Source organism: Mauremys reevesii, linkage group 5 (assembly GCF_016161935.1).
Source record: "Mauremys reevesii isolate NIE-2019 linkage group 5, ASM1616193v1, whole genome shotgun sequence".
Lineage (NCBI taxonomy): Eukaryota > Metazoa > Chordata > Testudines > Geoemydidae > Mauremys > Mauremys reevesii.
In genome coordinates, this window is record NC_052627.1 from 15,161,140 (window position 1) to 15,184,396 (window position 23,257).

A 23,257-nucleotide genomic window follows, 5' to 3' on the forward strand; every position below is an offset into this window, starting at 1 on the left:
TATCAGTTTGTGCAACAGATTGCAAGCAGTGTCTGGACTTCTGGAAAGGGAATCAGCAGAGTGTGGCATTTGACTGCTGTACTGAACCTCCCAGGCCAAGTTTACTTGCCCAGAGGTGATCCAGCAGTTGTGCTCACGCATATGAAATTCTCATCACTGGATTAAACAGGTTAAACAAATACCTGTCAGGGATGGTCTAGGTCAGGGGTGGGCAAACCACGGCCCACGGGCCGGATCCGGCCCCTCAGGGCTTTGGATCCGGCCCGTGGGATTGTCCCCCGTGGTGCTGCAGGCCCCACACCGGTCTCAGAAGCGGCCGGCACCACTTCTCTGCAGCCCCCCAGGGGCGGGGGGGCAGAGGGCTCCATGTGTTGCCCTTGCCGCCAGGCACTGCCTCCTGCAGCTCCCATTGGTTGGGAACGGGGAACCATGGCCAATGGGAGCTTTGGAGGAGGTACCTGGAGGCGCGGCAAGGGCAGCGCATGCGGAGCCCTCCACCCCCCTTCCCCCAGGGGCCACAGCGCTTTCTGGAACGGCGCAGCGTGGGGCCAGGGCAGGCGTGCAGGGAGCCTGCCCTGGCCCCGGTTCGCACCGCTGCCACCCCAGAGCCGCTTTAGGTAAGTGGCACGGGCCGGAGCCCGAACCCCTCCTGCACCCCGCCCCCCAACTCCCTGTCCTAAGCCCTCTGCCTGCACCTCCCACCCCTCCTGCACCCCTACCCCCTGCCCTGAGCCCCCTCTCGCACTCGGCACCCCTCCTGCACGCCAACCCCCTTCCGAGCTCCCTCATATGCCCTGCACCCCTCCTCTGCCCCAATCCCTTGCCCTGAGCCCCTTCCTGCACACCACACCCCCTCCCACATCCCATACTCCCTCTTGCACCCCAACCCCCGCCCCGGCCCTGCATACAATTTCCCCACCCAGATGTGGCCCTCGGCCCAAAAAGTTTGCCCACCCCTGGTCTAGGTTCACTTGGTTCTGCCTCAGCACAGGGGGATGAACTAGATGACCTTTTAAGGTCCCTTCCGGCCCAGCATTTTTACGATTCTGTAGTTCCAGTGGTCTGGACAACTGGTCCAGCACCTAACTTCTGGAGGATGAATTTTCTTTCCCCCATCTATCCAAGATACCCAGAGAGAATTGTCAGCGGATCAAGGAGGAGCTTTGCATTAAGCAAGGGGTCCATGAAGGAGGGGTATGAGCACATCTGTGAGGTAGGGAAGCACTCTCCTCGACACGAGGCAGGTAGCAATAGCGCTCAGGAGTGCTAAGCCCCAACCCCAGGGCTCTTTCCTTAGCCCACACGGGCTCCTGGAGCCAGCACTCCCACAACGTCGTCACTGCCCTGTGTTTGTCAAGTTTTCTGCACTTTCTGGGTGAGAGTTTCAAAGAGCGACAAATGGAGTTAGACAGCTGATTCCCACTGAAAGTCTGCAGGGGAGGTGGGGAGGAGCCCTTACAAGTCTGGATCGAACTAGAGCACTCTGCAGCACTCCTGACCTAACCACCGATCAACCGAAAATCGTACGGCACGTGGGTGAGGGAAAAACTCAGCACTCAACTTACGAGGTGCTGATCCAATTGCCTGCAAGCCTGGCTCCAGTTTTTTCAAAGATATCACTAACACACAAACAAGCCCAGTCTCAACAAAACGGATTAAGCCACTGGAACTAGGCACGCACACAATTTTGCTAGCAGCAAATGGAATGAGGTTTTTTTTTGGTTTGTTTTTAAATTCAACATACACTTACTGAAGTCAAAAACGGCTCAAAACACATTTCACTGAAGATTTCAGCAAACCAAATTACCTCTGGCACCTGCCCAAGAATGGAAAACATCAGCCGCAAAAGAGCTTGTTGGCTAAAGTCACAAGGAACTGAAAAAGAGGGTTTATGGCTGAAGTTACACATCAACCTTAACTACAGTAGTCACAGGCACTACCATTAAAACATTCTGTTCTGCTCGTACGCGGAGCCTCATTTCCTCTTCTGCAACATTTACAGTTGGTCTGCCTAACGTTTGGGGGCATGTGGCTGTTCCCACTTCAATTCTGGTGACTGCAACTTGCTGAGCTAGAAGGGAAGCAGCCATCAGGTGTGCTTTTTCTACCATGAAGGTGTCCTTGCGAGCCCTGCAGCCCTCAGTGCTGCTGCTAATGGGGTTTCAAAATGTGGAATCAAATGATGGCTGCCAAAGCACTGTGGCACAAGGGAGCGAACAGCTTGCACAAACAAAACACCACGCTACTCTGAGTTGTTGTGGGTTGCTTTCCTTTTCAGCAGAAGACGGAAGGAGAAAGGAGAAAAACAATTAAAAAATAAAATAAAAAACAAACACCCACCACTGATGCAATAACTAATTTAGAGATCTGTTCTACTAACCAACAAGACCCTCGAAAGGGATTAATGTATCTAATGTAACGCTGTCTATTCAATACACCATTTCCTTTTTAAAAAACAAAGTTAATTTAGTACAGCAAAGAATATACAAGGGACCAGCCTGATTATGAAGCCTCCTGCCTTAGGCCTGCTCTACATGGTTTTTGTACTGATTTAACTATTTCACTGGGGGGGGGGGGGGGAGGTGGTGATATTTTTACTGAAACAGTTAAATCAATACATACCAATATACTACAAACCACTATATCACATTTATACCAGTATCACTGTCGATGCTGGGGTTGTACCGATTTAACTATTCCAGTTTCAAATGGACACAGTTAAGGGGTGCCCAACCTACAGCCCGCGGGCCATATACGATCTATCACCGTATGCCATAAAGCCTGCTTCAAGACAATACATTAACAGCCGATTCATTACTGTTTTGTCATGCTTACATCACTGTGTAAATAAACAATACTGTACATAGGTTGTTTCTAGCTAAACACATAAGAAATAAGCTGAACTTAAAATATAAATCAATATGGGCGACTTTAAATTTTATTAACTGTGCATCCGACGAAGTGGGTATTCACCCACGAAAGCTCATGCTCCAAAAACGTCTGTTAGTCTATAAGGCGCCACGAGACTCTTTGCTGCATTAACTGTGCAGTATCTGTTTGGCCCACACAAGGTAATAAGTGTCATAAGGGTGAGCACCACTGAACTGAGTGTAGACTAGCCCTTTGGATACCTCTCCACATGGGCGGTGCATATCGTAGGCTGGGGGAGACTGCCTCCCTGAACAGCCCAACATGGCCCCACCCACGCTCTGCCTGGAAGGCCCCTCCGGCTTGCCCCAGGCAGGCTGGCTGCTCCTTTTCACGGAAGCGTACTGGGGTGGCCACGACCGGTCGCCCAGTGCTGAGGGGCGGGGTGCTGGGGCCAGGCCGCCCTGGGATGGAGGGGCTGCCAGCGTTGCCTTCCCTGTGCTTCGGGGAAGGGGGCTAGGGGCACTGGGGCAATGCTTGGGGGAGAAGGGGAGCTGGCCACTCAGCCTTGGGGGGCTAGCCTCCCCGAGCCGGCGGGCCACCCGCTGCCCATGCCGCCCCACAGGCAGTGGCCAGAATCACCCATAACAGAAGCCAAGTCTTCAGAAGAACTCAGCTCAAATTCAAAAAAACTCAGTTAACCTACCCAGCCCAACAGCTGGCAAGGTCAGAACAAGCTGAGCCACCTAGACACCAGAACCACGTCTGAGACTCCGCCGCACAAGTAGCTGCAGTGCTGACGGGAAACATGCAACTTACTTTTAAACTCACACGTTTTGCTGAATACTTCCATTCTGCCACTCTGTTGTGTTTATTTCGGCCCCGATCTTGCAAAAAAAACTTCGCATGAGCTTAACTTTACAATGAACTCAAAAGAGCCATTCTCTGGGTATAAAGCTAAACACATGTTTAAGTCTTTGCAAGATCTTTGGAGCTGGGAATATTTCTTACTATGTGTATGTATAGCATCAAGCACAAACAGGGCCCTGATCTCAGTTGAGACCTCTGTGGACTTCTGTAATACAAATAAAACATACTTCAGTTTTTAAAATAAATCTGTCTTTTGGAGAGACAGTAAACTGATTTATTTCTATAACATTACATCATTTTAGCAAGCGCCATTATGCTGTAGGGGTGAGATCCTGGCCTCACTGAAATCAACAGAAAAACTCCCATTGACTTCAGATGGGGTCAAAATTTTACTCACTCTGGAAATGCCAGTTGTCATGTAATATAAAGTATTTAGTAACTCTGCTAAAAACACAATGAAGAGTTTTGGTAGTGGTGGGGTATGGGAACAAAGTTTATCTGGGGAGAAAAATTGGGGAACGGTATGTTAATATTGGACGATGATATAAGGAATATACATCACATCATTAATGTGACAGAGATGAAATTGTACATCTAATAAAATATTATAACTCGGCCTACTTCTAAATACCCCAAGGTGAAAATTGACAGAATAAACTTCACTATCCTTTTATCTGGTGCTAATTTTTATTACAAGGCAAAATACACAAAGGGAGACACAACCACAACCAGGGTTGGACAGTACTGTTGACTTAAAGGGTTTCAAGTAGCTTAAAGGCTTAGTTTGAAAATGTGGTATCTGGACGAATCTGGAAGCTAAGCTCCAAATGTAAAATGCATCAATGCTGAACCAAAATGCTTCTTTAGACAAACCAAACACGCTTTTAAAAACCTGACCCTCAGTCATTCTCAGATTAACAACCCGGTCCTGTCAGTAGAAGTCTTGCCAGTGACCTCAGTGGCAACAAGCAAAAGGAAAGATTAAAAATAAACATTACTGAAAATAAAACAGCAGTGTTGCTTTCTGAAGTGTTTCCTCTTGCTATGTGGGTCTATGTACAAGAGGGGAGGAAGTGGAGGCTCTTGCACCCGTTGCTGATAGGAGAAGGCACGTCCTGGCAGTTGGCCAGGAAAATGCTCAGAAGAAGGCACCTTCCCTGCCAATCTCCGACTCCAACCCTGTGCAACTGGGCAGGGTCTCATCTGCCCCCATCACTGAATTCTTCTGTTGGGGAAGGTATCTCCCTTCCAGCTAGGTCCCCAAAGGAGCAGGCAGTGGGAGATCACTTGCTTATACAGTAGCTGGAAGTTTTTGTTCCTGTATCTGCTTCTGCAGCTTTGCAATACTTCCCTGAACCATCCCCTAAGCAATAGGTCTCTGGCCACACTCCTCCCAAAAGCTAGGTCCATATGATGTGGTGGGGGAAGAGGCCACCTTCCCAAAGTTGGATTTGGCCTCTAAACCCCTCAGGCTGTTAAGGGGACTTCTGACAGAGACCTCAGAGTGACAGTCCCAGGCCTTCAACTGGACAGGAGGCTGGGAATCACAAATTCAGCCTTAATAATAGGAAGCGAAAGGGCTGCACTTTGTGGATGCTGTTTCTTGTTAAACCTCAGGAAGGGCAGATGTTATTAGACCTAACACTTATTTTGTGAGGTTTTCTTCAGGGTCGGAAAAAAGTGAGCTCAGTACAAAAAGGCTGTGCTGATAGAAACATCTGGATTCTTGAAATTTCCTACTCCAAAGCTAGAACTAGTTGTTTTTATTTCCCACATGCAAATCCCCATCTCTCATTCATCCCCATTCAAAGGTTAAATGCGACCTGCAGAGGAAAGCAAATTGGGTTTGGGATTTTGTCTTTTTTTTTTTAAATGCTCTACACTGAAAATGTGATTTTTTTTATTTATCTTCCCTTCCCCCCAACCCCTCCATTTGTTTTTTTACATTTGAAATTCAGGTCAGGCCTCGTTTTCCCTTGGAGACTCCAGACATCAGGTGTATGACATCACAGGCACTTAAGAAATGAAACCTGAGCAACAGAGAGAGATGGGATTTTTAGTCAAAATGTTTGCAACTCTTTGGGTTTCATTAGTAGGTTTAACTTTAAAAAGGAGATTTTTTTCCCCCCTCTGGGCTGTTTAGAGAGACAACACTCTCTCCCCTTCAACTAAGAGCAAAGAAAGCACCCATTCCACCACTCAGGTTATCCAGCAAAAGAGAGGAGGCAAGATTTGGTATTCCTTATATTTCTAAGGGAAGGAAAGACTTGGGGAGAAAGTATTTTAAAACAACCAGCCAACTTTTCAAGATTTCTTGAGATATCAGAGTGGAAAGATGGTCCAGCGGCTAGAGTGTTCCTCTGGGATTTAGGAGGAATATGGTCAATTCTAAGCTCTGCTCCGTGAGCTTTGGGCAAGTCCCTTAGTTTCTCTGTGTCTCAGTTCCCCACCTGTAGATTGGGAATAGCAGCACTTCCCTACCTCACAAAGGTGATGTGAGGATAAATACAGATACTACGCTAATGGGGGTATACATGTACTGAAAAAAGACAAAGAAACAAAAAAAGAGAGTCAACAAGTCTAATTCCTTCCCCCACGGTAGGTCACCTTTAATTGAACTTGTGGCCTAAAATTTGAATTTTGGAATAAACAGAAGGACTTGGATTTAATATACAAGCCCACACATTCAAGGGATAACAGGGTCACATGTAGTCAATGGTGACCTTGCCCCTCCTATGCAAGTGTGGTATCTAATCTCTTCTCTCATAGCGCAAACAAGGAGTATCTCTAGGCAATATGGACTAGACTCTCAGGTTACTTTAATATGAACAGCAACTGCTGGGGGCAAAATGCTTTTAGACAGAGACATGCACAAAATAACTATTGCGCAAAAGAAAAATCCAGCTTCAGAAAAAAGCCATGCGTGAAAGTGATTAACGCTTTTCTGAATAGCGCCCGATAAGCGTCTCTATTTTAGCATTTAATTTTCAATTACAGCAGCTTCCCAAAGAGCTCGAGTCCTGAAGGAGCTGGCAGTCAGGGTGGATAAAAATAAATAAATAAATAAAACCAATGTTTGATTTTTTTAAATCAGATTCTTTATTCAAATCGGATTTTTTTGATAAAATGCTTTTTGAGGAAAAAATATCTAATGATAGTTTTAATTAAGACCCATTATAGCTCAAAGATATCTCATCATGGAATAGAGATTATAAATTCTAATTCTATAGTATGAGACAATATAGTCATGTCATGTTTAAGAAAAGTTTTGTAAATAACTTCCAATAGTTCATGGATTAGGGACCCAATCTTATGGGGCTCCAGGGACTTCTGTAGAGATTATTTAGGGTAATCTTTCTATCTACCCAATAGGACTCGGTATCTTCTAGACTGAGGACTATCAGAGATGCTTAGTTTCGCAGTTCTCAAACTGTGAATTTGTGTCTCCAGAGATAACATGCTTGTTAACAGCAAAAATGTTTTTAAAATAAAATATATAGAGGTGAGAAATAACAGACCTCAACCCTATCGTCCCTCTGCAAATTTGTGTACAGTGTCAATCCCTTACATCTCTCTAAAAGGTGCAAAGTTTCAAAAAGTTCAATGAATAGAAAACTGCTGGGGGGCAGAAATAGATCTGGACAGGGAGATGATGTCTGGAGGAAAAAAATGTGAGAAGGGAGGGACAGGCGGTAGAAACAAAAGTGAAACTGTTTGAGCAGCATATTCCAGAAGTCTTGAGGTCTTTCTGAGTGTAGCCTTCATTGATTTGAGATCTACCATACCATTCTCTCATTAGAAGGGAAAACCTATAATGGCAGCAGGCCGTAAAAGAGACCCAGTTTGGGAATATTTTAATGAAGTTCCGCTACCTGTGGTAAGACAGGCATGCATGCAAAATGCAAACAGCGCAACAAAGAAATGCAAGGCCTGGTTGCTCCAATGAAACAACATCATGAGAAGTGTTCCTTCTCAGGAAGAAGCTGCGTTGAGATGATGAAAGGAATATGTCTGAGCACACTGGATCTTCAGGTTGGTAAACTTTTTTATTTCATACTTCTTTCTTAAGGACTGCCTGTCTTCCTTCTGGACTATTCTTGAATTCTCATGTTTGAGCAAAAAATATAGTTGTTACTCTATGGTACTATCATTTTAGATGCAGTTGAGATAAAAAATAAATAGCTGAAATAGGCAGAGCTTCCTTTTACAATTTCACCTTTAGAGTGGTACTGAGTGTCAGTGAATGCAATGAGTAATACTAAATGAACAGTATGGTAATAATAATTAAATAACTGCATTGACTTAGTTTAGGAGAATCCATCCTCAACATACAGGATTCTGAAGACTATCCACCTTCAAGATCACCATAATTTTCTACAGTTTCAGAGTTATCTGCCAGTGATAGTGTTTCAGTCACATCACATAGCCACAGTATATCATCTGTAGCAAAAAGAAAAAAAAAATCTCCATCATCCAGAAACAACCATAGATACGTTTGTGATAAGAAGCAGCAGATTACAAAAAGAGGTCATTAATTTTAAAAATTGCCCAGTTTTTTGATGCAACAAACTCTCCTTTCCGTATGACTGACAACCCACACTTAATTAACATGGTTCAGTCATTAAGATCAGGATACAGTCCACCCAGAGCAGATATCACAGGCAAATTGCTGGACAAAGTGTATGAAAGAGAAATTGAGCAGTGTGCAAAAGGTCTAGAGGGTGAAATTGTTAACCTGAGTCTTGATGGGTGGAGCAATGTCCACAATGATCCTGTTGTATGTGCTTGTGTGACAACAGAAGAAGGGAATTTCTTCCTTACAGAAACAATTGATACATCAGGAAATGCACACACAGCAGAATACTTACAAGAAGTAGCAGTAAAAGCTATAACAAACTGTGGGGAAAAAATTCAAATGTCTAGTATGCAGCTTGGTCACAGACAATGCTGCAAATGTATCCAAGATGAGAAGAAAGTATTTAGAAGAGTCCCAAGCTAACATATGGTTGCAGTGCTCATTTGATGCACCTCCTAGTCAAAGACTTCACTGTTCCAGAAATAAAGGCTAATGTTGAAATTGTAAAATACTTCCATAACAACCACTTTGCAGTAGCTGCTCTGAAAAAAGTGGGAGGAACCAACCTAACTCTCCCACAAGACGTGCGATGGAACTCAGTAGTGGACTGTTTTGAGCACTATATCAAGAACTGGCCTAATCTGATGACAATTTGTGAACAAAATTGTGAAAAAATAGACGGCACTGTCAAAGCCCAAGTTCTCAACATTGGGCTTAAGAGAAATGTTGAACACATGCTGAGTACCCCGAAGCCTATTTCTGTAGCCTTGAACAAAATGCAGGGAAATAGCTGTTTTATTGCTGACACTGTTGAAGTTTGGAAAGAACTGAGTGAGCTCTTAAAAAAAGAAATATGCAATGACAGAGTTAAATTACAAGCATTAAAAAAACGAATGGGAGAAGCATTATCGCCAGCTCATTTTCTTGCAAATATCCTCAATACTCGGTACCAGGGTCAAACTTTAACTGCTGAAGAAGAGGAGTTGGCTATGACACGGACATCCAGCAACCATCCCTCCATAATGCCAACTATAGTAAACTTCAGAGCTAAGGGTGAACCATTCAAGAAATATATGTTTGCTGATGATGTTTTAAAAAAAGTCACAGCAGTGAACTGGTGGAAGTCACGTAAGCACTTCAATTCAGAGACTGTTGAAGTGATAATCTCACTTTTAAACAGCAGCAGCTTCTTCTGCCGGTGTAGAAAGAATGTTTTCTTCCTTTGCACTAATTCATTCCAAATTGAAAACTCGTTTGGGACCTGAAAAAGCAGGAAAGCTTGTTTTTCCTTTTCCAGATTATGAACAAACAGGAAAATGAAGGTGAAGACAACTGAGTTAGCTGCAGAAGCCAATATTTTAAGTTTCTCATGTTGACCTGACTGACAGAGTCGATTTAATTTTTTAAAAATATTTCATTTAACTATTTTAGTTAAAAACAATTTTAACAAAAACAAACCTGATTTTAAAAAACTTGAATGTTTAACTAAATTCAAAAATTCATATGCTTATTTTGTTAAAATATTATTGTTTGCTGTTGAAGGGAAAAAATCCAGAATACATAACGTTGTTTTAGTTAACAATTTAAATGCCTGTCTGGTGATGTTCTCCTCCTAATACAGCATGGCAAGCAAATCCTCCAAATATAAATGAGTCACCTGTTGAATTGGAGATAGTTCACCTCCCAATGACTTCATAAATATCTGCTTCAATTACCTTTGGTAAATGAAATAACCAATCATTCATTTTCTGATATAGCTGTAAAACTAATCTGAAAAGTTTTCAAAATAAATCACTTAAATGTATAGTGTGTACCTTCTAAAAATGAAACCTACATCTATCTGCACTTTTATGTAGAAATTCATGATTAAATCGAGTCTTCCTGACTAGTGATTTAAATCAAATCCACCCTGCCGGCAGTTCATGCCTCTTCATATCGAGATGGGGAAAATTCACTATTTTCCACAGAGAAAGCAACGCTCCCATCACCGCAGAAGACGCCCCTGCTCTCAAAGAGGGCAGGGACCCTCCTGTAGAGGAGGGCCCGATCAGACCGCAGTACATTTTGTGTTTGTGAAATGCCCAAGGAGATATAACCCAACTGCACAAGCAATAAGTAGGAAGCTATAAAACTAAACGAACAGCACAGTCCTAATTTCTTGAGCTACATGAGTTAAATTGAAAGCAAAACAAGATATTTTTGTTCCCGAGAATAAAAAGTAGTTTTCAATTGCAACAGTAAAGTCCCTTCCTAGACTCCAAAGTGCTTCTCCTTAGACATTTTCTCACACCACAAACCCATCACACGTCAGGGTTTTGTTTGTTTTGTTGCCACATACCAATTCCTGACACTTACGTAACAGTCCAGTGCTACTGCTTTAATTACTGTCCCCCATGCCAGGGAAAATGGGAGGATACATGCCACTCGCAGGGTTCACTTTAATTTCCTACACAGCAACAGCAAACTGAAGCCTGAGAGCAGAATGCAGTGGGGCTGCAACACCAACAATGGACTTCAAGATTAAGGAACAGTTCGGCCTGCCCCTTGATTTCTGAAGGGACATTTTTAATGTTAAAAAGGAGTCCATGGGCCAGATCCTCAGCTGGGCAACATGACTTGCAACCAGCAGAGGAACTGACTGTATGTCTCTACAGGCCTTCCCTAGACGGATAATCTATGGAAACCTGAAGTCAGTGAGAGCTGGGGGTGCTCTCCACCCCTCACCAAAAGCACTTGCAGGATCAAGCAACTGACCAAGCCATTATAACCATCCCGGTTACTGCTGGCTGCCACAGATGCATACCTCCAGACACTCCTGCAGAAGTAACTATTCCTCCCCACAACAGCTAATGCACACCGTGGCCTGAGGGGCCCATACACAGAGCCACAACCATTCCCCACGCCCCCGCCCCGGTGTGGGACAGGGCTAGCATGGGGAACAGGGCTGTGCACTAACAGCGTACCCTGCAAGGCGCTGAGCAGTCTGGCCCTGACACACCCAAGCACTTAAATACGCTCTCGACTTTAGGCATGTGAGCACTGAGACTACTCACATGCTGAAGTTATGCGTGTGCTTTAGTGCTTCACTGTCTTGGGGCCAGAGTGCTCAACATCCTGCAGGATCAAGCCCTATGACCCAGATCAGGGCCTAGGCAATACTGGCACAGGGTGCAAGAAGCCAGAAGGTATCTGTGTGGGGCTTGAGACACCTCAAAACAGTTTGCTGCATGGAGAGCATCCAGAGGGCAGAAATGCTCCTTACCAGCTTCTCACAGGGGTTTACCAACACTGGCAGAGATGCATTTAAAGTATTGTTACATTATCTCGCTAAAACAGTTGTCAGAGCCTTTTTTAAACGGCCCCAGAGAACTACAGGTAGCTACACGTCTGTATGTTGAGAGGCTCTCAGAGCAGTATGAGAACCCAGAGAGAAGAGGAGAGCTGTCTAGTCACTGATTTCCTGGACGTGCATCCAGCTGTGATGACATGTGTAACATGGCACCAAGATTAACACTGCTATTTAAAAGCCTTAATTCCTCCCACTATAACCTCTTACTGCTGTTTGGCACCTCTGCACACCAGTCCTACAGGAAGAAGCTGTTACGATGCCCCTGTTTTTAGATCATTAACAATGCACCTCCACTAACAGATTCTAACGAACCAATGGGGAAAGGCCTTTAAAAAATAATTATGCGCGCGCACACACACACACACACACACACACACACCCTTTCCCCATCCCTCCTCTGAAGGAGTAAGCAGTCCCCTCTATCAGGGAAGAACAGTGGTTCAATGGAGAGGACACTGGACTGGGAATCAGGAGACCAGTACAGTAACTTTTCACTTAACGTTGTAGTCATGTTCCTGAAAAATGTGACTTTAAGCGAAATGATGTTAAGCTAATCCAATTTCTCCATAAGAATTAATGTAAATGGGGGGGGTTAGATTCCAGGGAAATGTTTTTCACCAGACAAAAAACTATATTTTTTTATATATATATATATATATACACACACACATATACACACACACACACACACACAGTATACGTTTTAAACAAACAATTTAATACTGTTCACAGCTATGGTGATTGTGAAGCTTGGCTGAGGGGGTGAAGTTAGAGGGTGGGATATTTCCCAGGGGATGCCTTGCTGCTAAATCAGTGGTTCTCAAACTTTTGTACTGGTGACCCCTTTTACTAGCAAGCCTCTGAGTGCGACCCCCCCCCATATAAATTAAAAATACTTTTTTATATATTTAACACCATTATAAATGCTGGAGGCAAAGCAGGATTTGGGGTGGAGGCTGACAGCTCGCAATCCCCCATGTAATAATCTCATGACCCCCTGAGGGGTCCCGACCCCCAGTTTGAGAACCCTTGTGCTAAATGATGAACTAGCACTGGCTGAGCCCTCAAGAGTTACTGCATTAACAACAATGTAGCCTCACACTCTACAAGGCAGCAGGGAGAGGGGAGGGGAGACAGCATAGCAGACAGACAGACACACACCTTGTGTGTGGGGGGGGGGAGAGAGAGAGATGCACACTGCCCCTTTAAGTAAGCCGACCCACTCTTAAGAGCATTGTCTTTTTAAGTGGACCAGGAAGTTGAGAGAGCAGCTGCTGCTCCAGGCTCTCTCTGTCCTGTCCCCACCCTGCTCTATATGGAGGAGGGGTAAGCGGGGTGTAAGGGGTCCCCCCCTGCTCCTGACATTAGCCCCCCCTCTCCCTCCCACACACACAGCAAGCAGGAGGCTCGGAGAACAGCTACAAGGCAGAGGGCAGGAGCAGCACATGGCAGTGGGGGGAGGGATAGCTGCAATTGCTAGCCTGCTGGGCGGCTGCTGCACAGGGAACTTAGGGGAGCGGGGAGCTGATACGGGGGCTGCTGGTCCACCCCGGTTCCAAGCCCCCACCAGCTAGCTCCAATGCGCTGCTCTTCTTGCAAGCAGTGGACAAAGCAGGCAGCTGCCAAACAAGGTTAGAAGGGAGCATTGCACAACTTTAAACGAGCATATTCTCTAATTGATCAGCAACTCAGGATGACTTTAAGTGAGGAGTTACTGTATTAGGAGGTAAAACTAGACGATAATGGTCCTTTCTTACCTTAAAAATCTATTAATATAATCCAAGGTCCATACAATTACTGTGGTTGTATTATTTTCTACTGCAAGTGGAAATGGTGCTCTACCTCCCAGTTTCCCCGAGTGCAGCGAGATAGTGAATTGATCGCCAGCCGCATATCAGAGGTGTATAAAAACAGGGATCTTACTGGAATTTCAGAATTGAACTTGGCACATTTTAGGAAAGAGGTTGGCTGGGAAGGGGGTCATCTCATGCACATCCCACAATACTTTTTCCTGCAAATACTCATCTAACTCCATGTAGGAAACTCTCGCAGTTGCCTATTCTGGGATGCTCTTTCAAGGGGTGTACATCTGTGTAACTGGATGTTCCTGTGAAAGGTTTAAGACTCTAGACATTTTAACTAATGTGACAGCAGAATACAAATGAACTCAACTGCATGACTGATACGCTATAGCAGGTTGGTAGCAATGCTGCCTCTGCTAGCATGATTCTACCACCTCGAAATGAGTTAACAGCAGAGGAAAAGTAAGTATCCATAAGCCAGGGAAGAGCAGCACCAGTTATGACCATTAGTTACTGGCTAAGTACATTCAGAGGTGTTGGTGTGAATTAAGAAGTTATTCTGATTTCCCGTTCAATCAAAACGCCATTTATGTGACACCTGGGGAGGGGGTAGGCTTGAAGTTATGAGCTTGGAGATGGTGAGGGGGGAAAAGAGGCTTTTCTACTGCTTTGATACTGACTGGCTGAACTAACTTATTGTCTCCAACTGCTTAATGCTTCTGGCAGGCTGGGTTTCGTGCTAGCCACACTTGAGTTTTTCAGGTTAGTAGGTGGCTAGCAATTAATCTTACATCAGTTAATAAGATGCCTAGAACTTGTATGGGCAATTGTTATTTTTTACACAATTGTTTAAATCTAAATCTAGGGTTAAAAAAAAAAAAAAAAGCTACCCTTCCCTTCCCTCCCTCCGATCTTAGCCAGCACCAGCAGAGGCCCATTCCCTACCTACTCTGAAACCTGGATCTCCTCTAGAGCGGAGATGTGCTACTGCTGCACTAGCTTTGTGGACTTTCTGCCATCCTCCCTCATTCCGACCTCACAAATGCACACTTTACAGCTGGGGCTTCACAGAAACATCGGGGAGTTAGGTGCCCAAATCTCTGGACCAACTCCCCACCCAAAAGCTTGCCCACAGTTAGGCGGCTGATGTGCCAAGACCACTGCCTATCATGCTGACCAATATTGCCTCATTGTTTCCTTGTGTTCCCCCGTCTGTGGTCTCCATCTGTTGTCCCCTGTCCTACACTTAGATAGTGAGCCCCTTGGAACCAGGACTGTCTTCTTTGTCTGTGTTTGTACAGTGCCAAGCACAATGGGGTCCTGGGCCATGACTGGGGATACTAGGTACCTACCACAACACAAATTACAAATAATAGAACCCCACTGAACACTCCTGAGATGCCTTTGAACACCCATCTTCTTACATTCTGGGCAAACTCAATGTTATTACATTTTCATGTCTTAAATTCAGGTAAAATATTTTACTGGGTGAAATTAAAAAACAAACAAACAAACACAGTGTCAGTGATTTCCTGGGTTTTGTTCTTTCCCTGTTTTTTGTTCTTCTCTTTCCAGGCTATTTTGCGAGCAGCAGTGACCTTTATCAGCACTGGCAGACTTAAAGGGCAGCTATAGCACTGCAGAATTAGGACCAATATCCAACCTCAGGTACACTGGTTTTACACTGGTGTAACACCACTAATTTCAGTGGGGTTGTTTCTCAATTGCACCAACGTGAAATCAGACGCAGGCACCTCTCTGAAGTCTCCAATAGTGCTAATTTATAGTGTTTAGTTCCAGTTTAGTGATAGCTACAAAATTCATAAGCAGTACAGTTTCCTTTCTGGGCCTGGTCACATTTGGAAACAGACATCTGGAGAGGCAAAAATACTATTTTGCACTTAGAGCTTTTCATCCAGTAATCTCTCAGCGCTTTACAAAGTTGGGTAAATATGATAATCTCTATTTTGCAGATGGGGTAGCAATAGGATAAAGAAGTTAAAAATGACTTGTTCAAGGTCACATGACAAGGTAGTTGGAAAAAAAAAATGGGAATGAACTGAAGTCTCCTGAGTCCCATTCTCATGAGGAACGGAAAAAGAAAAAAGAGGCGGCGAGAAAGAGGAACAGAACAAGCAGGGAAAGGAAAAATGAAGATGAAATGGCATCAAGTTTCAAAAAACAAAAAACAAAAAAAAATTTCCTGGCCCATGAACATAACTGCCATAGAAAGTGTTACTTGTTAACGAGAAGACTAACCTTTGACCAGATTCTCCGACTTTATATCTCAGATCTTATCCACATGCCAGTCACTCCCCTTTCACCTGACCATCACATGCAATATACATATAATATTTTATTGTGTGTATATGTATAATTTATGTGAACAAACAATAGTGCTAACAAAGTGTTCCTAAACACACAAGCCAGATGTCTCTTCTAGACTGAAAAACCCCTTTAACCTTTGGTTTAGAGCTATCAAACACAGGCTGAGTCAGTGTGTCACAAGTCAGAGAAGGAAAACTGAAAGCAATACAGGGACTGGGGCTTTCCAAAACATACCTGGGACAGAAATTCCCACCAAACTGCTGCAGACTGCAGAACACATATGGTTACACCTTTATCATAGACTAATTTTTATTTTATTTCCAAGGATCTAAGCTCTAGTACAATACGGTCTAGAAACCATGTGTGTGTTTTTCCCCCCCGTTAGAATTTAAAAACACAGCCAAGAACCTAGCTGAATTTTCATTAGCGGAAAAAAACCTGAAATGTATTTTCACTTTTGATCATTAGATTTTCCTTGTGGGTTTCTTCATTTGGAAACCAGAGTAGCACATCAAAATAGAGTTTATACTTATAACAGGCAATGAAAATTAAGTGTCCACAGAGTCCCAGGATTGGCTATCCAGTACATCTTAGATTTTCTGAATGTCAAGGGAGACAAACAATTTTGTGTTATTGAGGTTTCAGGCTATTGAGAACATTTTCAATTAAGTGAATAGATCCTAAGGAATAATACCCCTGTTTCAGATAACAGGGGGGTTAGGGTAATAATACGGGTTGAACTTTATGACTGAAACCATGCCAAAATGAGCACTGATAAAATGAAATGATCTGTAACAGTCTGAAGTCCAGTGTCTCATGAACAATAAGCACTAGAAAGGAATTTTATACCACTACAAAGCTGCAAATTATCAGATACCGAGTACCTATAAAAACTGTGTAGTTTTACATGTCAGCATGTGTTCTCTTTTATTCATTTAAATCTGATTACCATGTATTTTTACCCCCACATGCTTAAATTTCAACCTGATTTAGTGATTATTTTCTCTGGAGTCGCTAATGCTAGAAAACGACACTTCATACCATGTCAAAGCAGTCTGGCATTCCAGCTGATAGAATCCTGTCTGAACTGAAGTATGTAAAGATGCAGGATAATAATTAAAATGATGTGATTTTAATGACCTACCAAGATTGGAAGCACCTGGGTGGACCACTACCAAAACCTTTTCAAGGCCAGTAAACTTTTCCAAGCACGAATCCTAACTCAGCAATCAGAATGAAGAAAAAAAAAAGTCATCCTTATGTGTAATGGCATCATGGCATACTAGAATCCCAAACCTGAATCAGTCAAGTCTGTAACTAGAAGTTCTATTGAAAAGGAACACTGTAGGATTTTTGCAGGTACTGTATCACAAACATTAATCAAGACTGTTTCCATGGCTTTATACTACTCTGATGTTTCACAGAACTGGTAACACTGCCTCCCCTTTTTCATATCTGCAGATGGCCAGAAACATTACAAAGTCAAATTAATGTAATTGAATATGTACCTATCCTGTGAGTAGCTGAGTACCATTAGCCTCACCAAAGTCAACCTCACAGGATAAGGTTCTGAAATATCCACTGACTTAACACAGAAAGAGGTTCCAAAGAAGACCCAGAGCAAGACTATAGCCACGCAGCCACAGCAAGGTGTAAAGATTGAATTCAAACAACCACTACCACCTCAGCATGCCATGGTTGGAGAACCTGTACTTCAGTGGGTACTAAACCAATTTTACAATACAATAGTTGTTACAAAGAATGACTGATGCCTGGAATGCAAATAACCAATTCTTGGCAAATCTGTAATAAAGTGTCCTGGATACTGTCAGCATAGAGATGAAGATCTGTGGCTAAGATACTGGTAAATATCTGAAGTCAATGGAAACTACTGAGTGCCTGAACTACTGTGTTTTCTGTGTACCAAGCTAAGTAAACCTTTTTCCTGCCAGAGCCTGTTAATACAGCCACAGAGTCCCAAGAATAGGAGTTGATGCACTCCCAGCCTCCAGGAGTAAAGAATGAGAAGGTCCATCCCTCACCCTGACACTGGGATATTTTGTTTTAAATCAAACTACACCTGTATGTAGCACACAGGCCATTCATAAATAAATACGCTCGGTGGGGTTTTTCAGTACACAGAACACAAGCAGAAACTCGCCTTTTACCAAGGCCAGTTCTGTGCCCAGTTCTGCCACCTTTACTTACACTAAGTAGTACACTACTCTGAAATCAGTGAGACTACTCACGGAGTAGAGTATTATTCACCATGCCAGATCCTCAGGTAGGGTAAATTGGAGTGACTCCAGTGAAGTCAATGGAGTAACACCAACATACACTGGCCCAATATGAGTAAGGGTGTCAGAACAGGCCCTGCATTTGAGTAAGAAAATTCAGAAGGGAGTGACCGCATGCCAAGCTAATGCCCGCAGTAACACATAGAGGAACAATAGGATGCTTCATGCAGAAAATTGCCCAGGGTTTCAACAACATTATAAGTCAAACTAAACCTAACACAATTGAGCTGCTTTTCAGATCGACTGTATAGCAGCAAATGTGTATTAATGATCAGTGCAATTCACAGAGTCAGTTTAATAAAACCAAAATGTGTGTGTACTTCTAGAAGCAATAGCAGTGATTTAACACTCTATTCTGTACAGCACGTTCTGTACCTCAGACTGTGGGTATGTTCCTAAAACAAAGCATTAGTCATTACATTGAATTAAAGGTTAAACCTCCCTCCCCCAGGCAGTAGGATCATTTCTCATGTAACAGGTTCAGTTATTCACTGAAAAATATGCCAGAAAATATCCAGAAAAATAAGAGATTTTACCTGATTGGGCTGAATTTTGGGCATATGCACTTTCCACATCTGAGCTTCTCTAGAGATTGCCGTCTCCAGGAGGAGACACAATCTCTGGCTCTCCAGGGATCCCGAAAACTTCATGGTAATCCTTGGATCCGCCTGCCACCCAACTGGATACAGCTACCTGCAAAAGCAAATACAAACCAGTGTCATGACTGTGCCAGGCCTACATATTTAAAACAAGAATAAAGACTGCTACAGCTCAAGAGCTGCACGAAATGGAACTACACACACATCACTGATAAAGAGGAGAGCAATTTACCATTCAACCCCTGACAAATATTAGAAATGAATGCTTTAAAAACATATGAGTGAAAATGAGAGGACAAACAGCAGTGAGCATTAAATATAATTCTGTCTACCCGAATACTTTGGATGATTATTAAAAACATTATATAGATGATAAGGTGGATTAAAGTCTGGGCATCACTGCAGGGCACTAGACCCGGACATTAGGATCTTCCTAAAGTGGTTAACACGATGATCAAACTGCTTTAACCAATCAGTACTCCCATCAAGAACATATTTAGAAAGAAAAATCGTATCTATTTGAGATCCATTGTCAGGAATTGTTGCTGCTTACACACTGCTCCATAGACATGGTCCATATTGTAAATAATGCACTACTGCATTTAGGCACAGATCCTGAAAGCTGATCCTGGGCAAAACACCTGACATCAGCTGGGATTCCTAAGTCACTTCAGCACTTCTGAAAGTTTTACCCATAATGTTGCAACTGGCTTCACATACCCTGCAATGATACCCAGGAGGACAGGAAAGCTACTCTTGGATGTAATTAGAGTGGGTTAGATCCAACAACTGTGGAGGGGAACCTGACTGCACATGTCAATTTTTAAGGCCATGTCTCCACTAGGGAATATTTTTAAAATACCAAAAACCCCACCAGTGTTGTCCCAAGGTAGCTGGACCGGTTAGCCCTACTGCAGACAAGGCTCTGCTAACCTGAAGCCACCCATCCCTAACACCGGTTCAGCTGAAGCATTAGTGGGAATCTATACAAAACTCATTAACATAGAAAAGGCATAAATGCCCTGCAATCTAGATAATCAAGGAGGAAATTTTTCCCACAGAAGCCTACAGAATTTAGGAGCACAAGTCTCATTTACTTGTAAAATCTTCCCACAAATGCACCATGTAAACAAATGAAAAGAGGTTTTTGGGGTTTTTTTTGGGAGGGGGGCACAGAAGCATGCCCTCTCCTTCAATAGTTTTCAGAACTAAAACTTAGATGTTACTTGTTAATTTTAAGCAAAAAAAAAAAAAAGGCCACACCTTATTTTTTAAATGGACCCTTTAATATAGTTGAATCAGAGAAAAGATGTTTTCAAGAGAAAAAGATTTAAGTCTGTTATTTAAGTCGGCTAGCTATCACCTGCCACTTTTTGTGAGCACAGATTTCTTGATTGTACGAAGTCACTTAGGCAAAACGATTCATGCTGCAAATATAAGTCCATGGGAAAGTATTTAAACTTTGAACTACTTGTGTGCTCTCTTGTGAAATCTGAAACATAATACGGAGGAGGCTGGCCAACTCCTAGCCAGGCTGTTTACAAAGACCGCAGTTATTAGATTTATGAATAACGTAGTTCATGCTTCTGTCAAATTTTACAGTAAATAAGATAACCTGCTACTATTTTTGTCAAATGTAACAGCACAGGTAGAAGTGACAAGAGAAAATTGATTCCCTCAGACCAAAAATGTTTTTGTTTTTTTTTAAGGTAGATTCAGTATGCTATATCATAAATTTAAGGGAGACTAAACCAAGTTTTATCTGTTGCTAAGATTCCTGCAATTCTTAATAGGTGCCATTCACCCCACTTGGACTATGCACAAGGCTTAAACATCACTTCAATCCCACTTAAGCCCTCAAGTACAGGTTAAGTGATGTATACACCTTGTGTGATCTCTGTGCATAGGTTGAATTGCACCTCTTCTGAGATTCTTCCAAAACAAGCACTTCAAAGTGAACCAACCAAACAACCCCCCCAGCTTGTTAGCCAACCCTATGCCAGCCTAATAATATTAGAGTAACGAACCAAGTGACAATGACTGGAGAGATTTCCAGATTCAAGTTCCTAGTGAATATTCTAAACAGATTCAAAATACCTACTTAAAAATGTATGAAAAATACCTGATATTGGCTTCTAATGGATCAGCTGAAGATTTACAAAGAATAAATCTTTATTAAAGGTGCAATACCCCTTTCCCATTTTCACAGGGAAAAGTTACCTTTTAAAAGCAGAAGTGAAGTTGCCCTGTTACAGCAATTACCCATATGGAACAATACCAGAGAACGTACTTTTCATTTACTTTTTTTTTCCCCCCCACAAGTACCTCTTCTCAGGGGGAGACACTAACAAACCTCACTTAGGCCAAGATAATTCCACTGGAATTACCCTGCTGTAAAACTAGTGAGAGATCAGAATCAGGCCTGTAGACTTGATTCACGCGGATGGGATCCAATCCCACACACACTGGCAAAACTCCCTCCAACTTCAAGGTGTGCAGAATTGGAACAGCTGGTTCCAAAAATACAGATCTGGGGCCTGATCCACCCTTGCCTTTCACAGTCATTCTCACCTGGACAGAGTGGGTGTAAAAAACCACCAGCAAGTCAGAATAATGGTCGTCTTCGACACTCACTTTGCACAGGTGTGCGTGACAACACAAGGGTCCAGGCAGAGGAGAATCTAGCCTCCTATATTGGTGGCTTGGATGTAACATGGTTCCTAAATGTACCCAATAATTTAGGACCTGATCCAACTGCAATTAAAAACAAGCCAATGGAACTATTCCCTTTGATTTCAACACAAGTTGCATTTGGTCCTTACAAACAGATTCAGGTAAAACACAACACTAGCTCCCATGTCACAGAAATCGGTTTTCCACACCTCCTGAATAAAGACCTCAAAATTGGATTTTTTCATGGACTCCAGAGCACAGAAGCTGGACATAACTTATTTTCAAATTCAATTAGACCCTTAGGAGTTCAGTTGCTATGTAACTGCTTAGTAATGAAACATTCTTTATACAGGTAATCCTAGCTGGGTAACATCCAACAGGATATCAACCGCAGCCTGTCAGACTGCACTGTAGGGTACATAATTGGAAAAGACTGTAATTAAAGGCTTATGTGAACACTTAACTTTATGGGAGATAAAATAAGTACATGGGAGGTGGGGGGGAGAGAATGAGGCGGCGGGGGATGGGACAAGCAGTGCTTTTAGGATCTGATCCAAAGCCCACCGTCTTCTATGGGTTTTAGATCATCCCCCTAAAGCACTGCCTGAACTCTGTTCTTATACCTCGAAACAGCAGCACTGAAGGTGTGAGCCCTGGGAACAGAATTCAAGTTCCAAGGGCCGTTTTGGAGGCACAGAGTGCAGAGGCACAAGAAGCATGAATGACCTTTACCCTGAACATCGTGTCCCTTTATTTAAAATATTTGTGAATATCATACCTTAATTTCCTAGCACAGAAAACATAATTAGCCAGGCCTTAAACTCCAGACATAAAATATCAAAAGGGGCTAGAGATTTCAAACAAAAGTCAATCAATCTTTCAGGATTTTACACCTCCAGGTTTTTGTTTAATATACACAATTCAGGTCATATCAGTCAGCTTTGATAACACAGGGCTTAATTCTGTTCCCATCACAGTTAATGGCAAATATCCCATTGACTTGAATGGCAAAAGGTTTGGGACCCTTAGAGATTTTTTGCACTTAAGGGTGGATTCCATCCTTCAGAAGAAAAGGAGTGCACACTTTGGCAGATCTTTGGATTCTAAGGAGAGCAAAATCTATACTCTTTTCTGGGCTGAGTTTTGAAAAAAGTTAGTTTATATCAGCAGTTGTCAATTGTTTTTCCTATAATCACAACCAAAACACCAACTCCAACAACGTTTAAAGCACAAATGGATTTCACCGCACTCTACTCCAGTCTCTCATTCTTGCCTAACTTCTTCTTCCAAACATCACGCTTTGAAGTTTGCACAAAGAAACCCTGACCCAGTATTTCCTACCTAGCAATTGTTCCTCTCATGAGACCTCTCCACAGGAATTCTTCTGAGACAGCCAGTGCTCCCACTGCTCTTCCCACTCCCAGCAAGAGGTGTTTCTATGGTTGTATGGGCACTCTAGCTACAAGAGAGGGGAAGTAACTGATGCAAGAGAAGAAAGCAATGGACTCACAAGAGAACATTTCTTCCTTTCAGCCCCCTCTCCTCCCAACAGTGACGCCTGGATGGTGAAAAAAGGTTGAACTCTTGCAACAGAAGGAAGCGGTCAGTGAGGGAGTGTATCACATAAGACTTTAAGGGTAGTACTGGTCCTAGGGCAACGCAGGGCAGGCCAATCCCTGCTCTCCTCAGAAGAGATCAACTGATGCAACGGAAGAGTAAGACTGCAGTGTAAAAAATAAAAATAAAGGCACAATTCTGGCTGCCCAAAGAGAGGTGTCTGACCCACGTCTTTAATAAATGCAGCAGACAAGGTTTGCAGTGGGCTTAGCATTACAGGAGAAACAAACAAACCTCCTTCCATTGAATCTTCTGCAGAAAAGGACCTATGGGTTACA

At 43.1% G+C, this 23,257-nt stretch overlaps 1 protein-coding gene across 2 annotated transcripts in view; it reads right to left on the reverse strand.

Moving 5' to 3' along the window:
- CCNI (cyclin I) overlaps positions 1-23,257 on the reverse strand; it is a 53,285-nt gene that overhangs the window by 13,146 nt on the left and 16,882 nt on the right. The window contains exons 1-2 of one of the 2 annotated variants that reach the window (XM_039542135.1): positions 22,704-22,726; positions 18,627-18,783 (exon numbers count right to left, since the gene is read on the reverse strand). In XM_039542135.1, coding sequence (XP_039398069.1) covers positions 18,627-18,740 — 114 coding nt within the window. In that variant the 5' untranslated portion in view covers positions 18,741-18,783; positions 22,704-22,726. Of the gene's footprint in view, positions 1-18,626; positions 18,784-22,703; positions 22,727-23,257 lie in introns of those variants that run through there. The other variant, XM_039542134.1, reaches the window with a different exon arrangement.